At 48.0% G+C, this 8448-nt stretch overlaps 1 protein-coding gene across 1 annotated transcript in view; it reads right to left on the bottom strand.

The window, feature by feature from the left end:
* The window catches only part of LOC134506511 (uncharacterized), a 32103-nt gene extending 25717 nt beyond the window's left edge, over positions 1 to 6386 (bottom strand). The window contains exon 1 of the mRNA XM_063316731.1: positions 6332 to 6386. Within this exon, the coding sequence (XP_063172801.1) occupies positions 6332 to 6386 (55 nt within the window). The remainder of the gene's footprint in view (positions 1 to 6331) is intronic.
* Positions 6387 to 8448: the final 2062 nt, after the last annotated feature.

Here is an 8448-nt window from a genome sequence, read left to right on the forward strand (position 1 = left end):
GTTAATGTTGTAAACGTCAAAGCGGGTCACCGTGGTTTTGCCCAGCCAAATCTTAGATTAGCTGCTTAACTACTCCACCGAAGGACCAGGTGGCCTTTGGGAAGCCAGGCGAGGGAAAGGCCTCTTTTGCAAGATGGAGGAGGGTTGCTAAAGAGAGAAGTAAACACAGATTGGGCAAGTAGGACATGGTCAGACGGCTTCGGAAGAATCACATTTGACCATAAAGGGGAAACTTCTCAAAAATGAGGGGGCTGTTGAAAAAGAGGCAGGAAGGTAAAGTCAAGAAGGTCAGATTTCTGCAGACTTCCTGAAGATTGTTTGAAACTACAATACCTGAAGCCCCCCAAAACGCAGGAAAGGGTTGTGGAAAATAGAGAAGCCCATTAGTTAGAGTAAGTGCCAGGATCGCATAATACAGCCGGATATATTTCTCTAAAACGTGAAATGCATGCTTATCTGACACCAACCTTGTAATCAATGACCTGTTTGTAATCTGAGTCTCTCTGTTTCTGAAAAGTAGATATTGCCTGCATTTGGAGGTGAGAGGGGGTCTTTCGCCTTGGGAACATTGCTAACACATCCTTTGGGGGGCTGACCAGCTCTGCAGACCCTTCCAAGTCAACGATTTGGAGACTGAGTATTGAGTTTGTGGTCTTGACTGAGTACAGGTAGTCCTCAACTTATGACCATTCGTTTAACAACCGTTTGCAGTTACAATGTTGCTGAAAAAAGTGACTTATGACCAGTCCTTGCACTTAGGACCGTTGCAGGGTCCCCGCAGTCAAACAATAAAAATTCGGGTGCTTGGCAACTGGCATGTATTTATTTATTTAATTTATTTTTCAAATTTCTATCACCGCCCACCTCTCCTGAAAAGGAGACTCTGGGTGGTTTATGACAGTTGCAGTGTCCCAGGGTCACCTAATCACAATTTCTGACCTTCCCAGGGAGTTTCTGACAGGCAAAGTTAATGGGGGAAGCTGGATTCGTTTAACAACTGTGTGTTTTGCTTAATGACCATGGCAAAAAAGTTGTAAAATCTGTGCGACTCACTTCACGACCGCATCGCTTAACAACGGAAGCTTGGTCCCCATTGTGGTCATAAGTTGAGGACTATCTGCAGACAGACAGACCAGGATCAACTTCGCTATCAATAGAGCTGAGGAGGGAGAGGGAGGTGTGGCCTCATGTGTTTTCCCTCCAACAGGGTCCACCTTTCTCATGGTGTCCAGGTAAGAAGACTTCCTGCAGGCATGGGAAAGCCTTTCCTGATGAGGGGCACAAACTCTCAAAAAAGTGTAAGGTGATAAGAAGGAAGGCAAAAAAGGAAGGAAGGAAGGAAAGATGATACGGAGGCGGAAGAGTGTCAGGCTCTGCCTGAGACCCAATAAACACACAGACGCTAGGGTAGGCTTAGGTTCTGGGTTTATTCAGGAATAGAATGCATGCCCTTAGGAAGCTGAGAGTGAGGGGAGCGCGCCGGGACGGGATTTAAATAGCCCACGCCGGTCAGTGCTCCACCCCCCCTCGCCCCGGGTGCGCCCCACGAGTCCCAGCAGTTCGTCCTTGCCAGGTGAGAGGTCGTCCAGCCCCCTGCGCCCCGGGCATCGCCTCGATCGCCTTCCTGTGCGGTGATGATCCATTGCTGGGTGATCAGGCTTCTAATTCCTCGAAAGCCCGGGCGCGCTTCTCAGGTTTGGTTGTTATTCAATTTCTTGTCAGTTACCTTTTATTGTTGCTTCCTGGGCTGCTGCCCTCGGTCGTTGCATTGTTTCTTTGCACCCATTACTGCTTTTGTGTTTCCTTATTGCCCTTGCCTAATCCACCAGGAACCCATTTCCGTGTATTGTCACGCGAGCCGTTGCGATGTCACAAACATCGCAACGGTGATCATGACAAAGAGGCTGAAGGAATGCTTCCATCTCTCTTTATGGTAGAAGACGTGGGACAGGTGGCCGAGCTCATATTGACGCTTGCAGGGAAGGAATCAAAACACCTAAAACAAACTGGATAATGGAAGATATCCTGGGAGATCTTGAGAGGTGACCCAGGAACAAATCACCGGGTCCGAGCGGCATCCACCTAAAAGCTCTTAAAGAATTCAGCGGGATGTAATTTGTCCCTCAGACCGGCCTGGCCTCTCCTGGCCAGCTGGACTGGGAACAGGTAAAGAGGCCCTCTTGGGGATACGAAGCCAGTGGGCCGCGTTTGCAGGCTAGACCACGAGATTCAGGGCGGGAAGAGCCAAAAGTGATCGATGGAGAAGCCCTCCAGGACCACCAGGTTCTCTTCCTGGGTCAGCTGGCAACCGCAGGGCAAATATAACGTGACGCACAAGGGACAAAAACGCTAACTTCAATGTGCTTGGCACTCCTGAGTTGGAAAAAAAGGGTGATGGTGGGGAGATGTGACTGAGATGGCGTGGAGGAAGCGGACAGAAAGAGGTTCTCCTCCATCTCCCCAAACATTTGGCCCAGGGGTCATCTGATGAAACTGATAGGAAAGATATTTAGGACAAAAGAAAGGCCCTCTTCACACCGCGCATAATTAACTTCTGGAATTCAGTACCCCAAGATGGCTTTCCTAGGACAACTCAGCCTCCGGTTATCGGCCTTGCAACTCAGTGGTCTGCCTGGGTTGGGGGCAGGACACCTCCAAGCGCCAACTTGAGGAGAACAGTGGTGGGAGATGGATCGCTCTTCCGCCTCCCGCTTCCAAGCATCTCAGAGGCACCAGATTGCACTATGCAAAATTAGGATGGTCTTTTGGCCTGATTCAACAGGAGTATTCTTACTGCAATTCCAGAGGAAATGTATGGATTCCCCTTTGATCTGTGACTGGAAGAAAGTACTTTTTTTTAAAGTTATGTAAAAGGAAGCACCGTCTGCTGAGTAAGTACAAATGGGGGATGCGTGCCCACGGATGACTTCCCATGGCTGGCCGGGGAATTCTGCGAGTTGATCTCCACACGTCTTAAAGTGGCCTAGATTGAGAAACGTTGACTTAAAGCAAAGCCATTTATAACAAAACCAAAAGTGCAGTCAAACTGTTATTAGAGAAGCTTGGAATGGAACAAATTGACAGCTCATTCTTGACTTTGCGACTTCCTTTCCCTGACTTGGGCTGCCCTCCTTGGGGGAGAGGCCCCCCTCTCTTCAGGCATGGCCAACTTCTCCTGGGTATCCAACCTGCAGGCTCCCCCTGCTTTGATCTCATCGTTCTCTGTGGCCAACTTTGCTACCCGTACTTTTGGTCGGTGTTGCTTGTTGTTCGAATGGCAATTTTATCGCAACAGCTCTAGCAGTGGGACCTTGCAAGGCTGATCGTGCCTCCCCCCAATCTTAGAGCGAACTAGGAAGGGGGTTGTCCGAGACGTTTTCTCAAGGGCTTTCTCGACCTGGGCTGGGGCCCCTCTTATCTGGCCATTGCCTTCCCAGCGGGTCTTCCTCCTGTCCTTCAGGCCCGTGCCCTCCGCCCTCCACGCCAGCCTTCTTATCTGCAGCAACACATGTCCTCCAAACATCCTGAAGGGCCTTATCAGAAAAAGGGAAGATGTTGGCTTCTGAAAGGTCTTCTCTCCTCCCACTAAACTTCTCCATTTCATTGCTTTTTCATGCTCTTGCGCTCCCTTTCCGGTTGTCTTTATGAATATAGACAGGGCCCCAAAGCTGGATCGGTCCCTGTTTTGCAGACCCTGCCTGGTCTCTTGTGGTGCTCTTTGTGCCAAGCTAAAAAGTCTCCAATGCTGCACAAGCCGGATCTACCCCTTCCCCTTCTCCCCCATGGTTGGCTTGTCCTTGTAAGCATCTTTTCCATAATGTTCATTACACACGATATTCCATGGATGTCTAGAGTTGTTGTTGTTGTTGTTATCATCTTGGGGGTTAGTGCAGCATGTAAAATTTTATTTATGTATTTATCATATTTAATCACCGCCCATCTCGTATTGCAATGACTCTGGGTGGTTTACAAGCAAATTAAAAATAAAAAGATTAAAAGATCTTTACAACAGATACAATCTAAAATATAAATACACACAAATATAATGCATATAGCATATAAAATATCAAGTCCAAGATGCTGAGTAACGGTCTCATCACTGGCCCCATCAAGGCGCCAGCCACCCCTGTGATTGACCACCCTCCCCCCCCCAGCGAGGGGTCTCAACCAAGTCTTAACCTGATTAATGAATACCTCCTTTTGCTCATACCAAAGTGTCTCCCTTTCTGTAGTTGCTTCTCTCCAACTTTTAATCCCAGACAATCAGGGCCGCTAACTGAGAGGTCGTTAGCCCTTCCAGAGGTTTTTCTACTCCAGTCTCCATCAGGCACAGCCGTAACCTGAGAGGCTGACCAAACTTGTTGTAGGTTTAATGGGATTTTATTAGAATTTTATTGTATATTTATTCGGATCTTCCCTAATCTTCCTCCGTGCAGTGCCTGTTGCAGGGCTCAACTTGCAAATCATCCCCGGACTCACCAGATGAAGGATCTATCACAGTCTGTGGCTCTCTTTTCCTACCTCTGCTGAACTCTGCGAGAGTTAGTGGAAAATATTAAGCCCAAACACTGTTTCTCTCTCTCTTCCCCTATGGAAAGCTAGTTTAAAAATGCCTTACACACCATTCTTGGCAGATAAACCAACCAATCAAATTTTTGAAACATTTGATGTTTTTTGATTTTGATTTAACTTGCCTGGAGCTTCTTTGAAAAGCTACAGACCATCAGAAATGGAGACTGATTATGACTAAAATGAGGTTTAATTAATCCAATATTAATTATTGGAGAATAATTAATATTCTTCAGCATTCCTTGATGCTTGTCCTTGATGTTACTTTGTAGTTTGTCCTTGGTGGGAGGCCACGAAGGGCCAAGTAGCATCAGTAGAGCATTCAGACCCTCCATGGCAGACTCAAAGAGGCTCTTTTGGAAAAAAGGGACTTCAAGAGCACCATCAGATGAGAGATTCCTGAATTCATGGATGGATGGATGAACTCACAAGATTAACTAATCATAATAAGTCAAAAGGTTTCAGGGTCTCCCTGGTGGTCTCACCGACACCAAAGGCTTTAGCCCTGACCTGTATCTGCAGAGCCAGCCTGCCCTCTCTCTGCCCCCAGCCTTCCCCCCATTCAAATACCACTCTGGAGAAGGGCGGGGGGCTCGTGAAAGCATTCTGGTTGGAAGGGGGCCCATCAGACACCCCTGGACGTCTGGCCAACCAGTTGGTAATTCAGCATGTTAGTATTTCAGCATTCTGTTCCCAAAGTTGTCCTATAATTTACTCAATTACTTTTTAGCATGTAGATATTTTAGTATTTTACTTTTGACATTTATAGCGTTCAGTAATCTGAACAATTTCATTTCCTTCCATGAAATGTTTGTGTATTTTAACCTCTTACACAAATTGTATAAAATGCCCCCCCGGTGACCATAATAGAGATACTGCTATTATCTATCTATACAAATGCATTTGCAGATTAAAATATTGGCTATGGATATTTCAAATTTTATATATTTCTTGGAGATTATAAAACTATTTATGTATTCCCCCAACTTTGGGTTTTTGTTTTCTTTTATCTGTTTCCTGTTTTTAATTTTTTTTTGTTCTTCTTTTCTCATATTTTAAAATGCTTTGTCAAGTTATTTATTTACAAATAATTTTAACACTTTATTTTATTTATAAATCTGTAATTTAAAATAAAAATGTATAACCAGAATTAATATTCATTTGTATAATTATTAAAATGTGCATGGCCTGTCCTTACAAATCGGTAGGATACTGCTTTGAAAAACAGTGAAACAAGTATCTTTCGATCGCAACGGGAAACTAAACTGACAAAAAATTTTAGGTTACGTGTGTTTGAGATCTCAGAGGCTATGAAGATTGGATATAATCTTCCTATTGCTGGGAGAATTATATGGGACTTTTGATATTTTCATTTACATGCTCTGGACTTGCACTCTTGTTACACTGTGCTCTGAAACGGGTTTTTTAGTCCTGTTAATTTAGACTATACTTTTGGGTAACATACGAAATCCATATGAAACTTAGGCAATGGTATTATCATTACGTTTCTTATGTTTTGTAAAGAAAAATGGGGAAAATATCTTCTACTTCCTCTGCTAGAGTTTGTAATGTCAATGGTATCTGCCTTTTGCTCTCCAACGCAGCTCCTCTGGGTGGGAGGCAAGTTCCTCCAGAGTTTTATGTCTACTTCTTGGGTTCTGGTAAACTCAAGGAAACCAGCCATGGTTTTTGCCCCAGGCCTGGCTTGAAACTGCATCTGAGGCTAGAAATAATAGAGTAGCTGAACACAGACGCAACTTACCAGCTCGCAGGAGAAGGACCGAGAGCCACCAGCCGAGCAGGCTCTTGGGCGACATGTCAGCGACTGGCATCTCGCCAACCCGTAACAGGACGCCTAGTCTTAATTTCTGCAAAATGTGAACTGTCAGTAGGATATTACTCAGAGCTGAGGTTTCTCTTTCTTGCAGGCTTTCAGTGCGGTGAAGAGGGGGACTGCCTCTCTGGTGGGTGGTTTTGCAGCCCTCTTATTGCTCTTCAAAAAAACTTGCAACACTTTGTTTGTGTATTTATTCGATTTATGCAGCCACCCATCTCACATTCACGTATGGTGGCATACGACATTGAAATGTAAACAATGCCGAGAAATCCAAAGATAAAATAACCCTGCAAGCATTGAAAGCATTAGAACAATTTTTTTAAAAAACCATACAGAGCAAGAATTCAAGGAAGAAGCGAGCAAGATGCGGCATGGAGCACATTCCCATCTGACAGAAGCTGCGGTGGTTAAAGAGTTGGACTGGCAGGAGAATTTTCCTGGGTGTGTCTGAACCGGAGACCTGGAGTTGAGTACAGTGAAGCCCGTCTTGGTCTATTGACCGTGCTGGAGGCAAAGACCGGCCTCGGGAGGACTGGGGCTACGGCCCGAAGCTGCCTCGTTTTTGGCCTTCAGGATGATCGAGGCAGGGATGTCCTTGTCCATCTCAAGTTGATGATGAGCCAACTGTGTGATGCCACTGCCCCAAAGGCGAGTGTCATTTTCCGGTGTATTGATTATGTCTACTCTCCAGAGAAGGTGGCAGAAAGGAGATAGGAGAGCAATCTTCCGGTGGCCACACAGAGGAACTGCCGCCTTCTTCTCCGTTGCCGTAGGGTCAGGAAGGGAACCAACGGGTTAAAGCTGCAAGGAAGGAGGCTGAGGCCAGACATCGGAAGAGACTGCCCGGCTGAACAAGCTGCGAGCCAGTGGAACAGGCTGCCACAGGAAGCCATGCGTTCTCCTTCGCCAGAGGTCTTCAAACAGAGCACGGACCTTGGTCTGAAAGGCTTCAACAGCTCTCACGTGGATCGGGGGGTCCGCTAGATGGCGCCCACCCCACGGTTCTGAGAACAGCCTGACCGTCTCAGTTTCAGACCGAAAACAAATCCCGCACGAGTCAACGGCAATTGTTTTGCCTGCCCATCCTGGCCACATAATTCCTGGCACACTGGCTCTGTTTGGGCCCCTTGGTCCCGTCCTGTGGCCCAGCTGCCCTGCCAGGGGAGCAGGAAGTGGAAGGCAGGGCAGCTGTGTCCCCTCCTGCCGCTACACCTTGTGTTAGACCCGTTCCGCCTCCAGGACCCAGAAGGACAAGCAGAGCCAGTTCTGCAGAAAAGGAAGTTCCCTCTTTGCAAACAGCCTTGTGCTCATGCCAGGGGGAAGAGGGGGAACCCAGTGGCAAGGGCCCAGCGCTGGGTCTGCGTGACCAGCAGGGCGCTCACAGGCAGACTCGAGCAAGCCTTTGGCAGCGCCCCGGGGCCCGAGCACGAGGCACGTCTCGCCACAGCCGCCCCCCGCAAATTCAGGACTCCTGAGGACGGAGCCCTGCGTGGACTCACGCCCACGTTTTGGGGCGTGCAATTCCATTCTGAAACAGGTGAATCTCGGTCCCCGAGCCCGGTTTCCTTCTGACCCACAGGAGCACCCTTTCGTCTGGCTTCAGGCTTGTTCAGGCACATCAGCTCATGATCACAGTGGAGCATCGTTCAAGGCTACGGATTCCCTTGGGCGGAAGAGGCGCTCTGCAGCCTTTCGGGGGGGAAGCTGCCCCACCCTTCACGGACAGCCTTGTGGATTTCAGACTCAAGAAAGCAGGGGATCGACTTGAGGCGCCTTCAGCCTCTCCACCCCCCCCCCATGGGACCCTGGCGCTGGGGGAGGAAGCGAGCACCCCCTCAGGCCACCCCAGAGCTGCTGCACTGCTGGCTGGGCTGCTGTGGCTCCCTCTCCCCTCTTGAAACGGAAAGGGGATGTGCCGGTCTCTGAGTGCAATGAAGATTGGCTTTGAAAATGGGAGGGGGCGAGTCTGCCAGATGGAGAGGAGGAAAGTCAGGAAGCAGCCCTTCCCTCTGGCAAACTCCGAGAGGAGAGGACAGAGCCTG

This window comes from Candoia aspera, chromosome 17 (assembly GCF_035149785.1).
Source record: "Candoia aspera isolate rCanAsp1 chromosome 17, rCanAsp1.hap2, whole genome shotgun sequence".
Lineage (NCBI taxonomy): Eukaryota > Metazoa > Chordata > Lepidosauria > Squamata > Boidae > Candoia > Candoia aspera.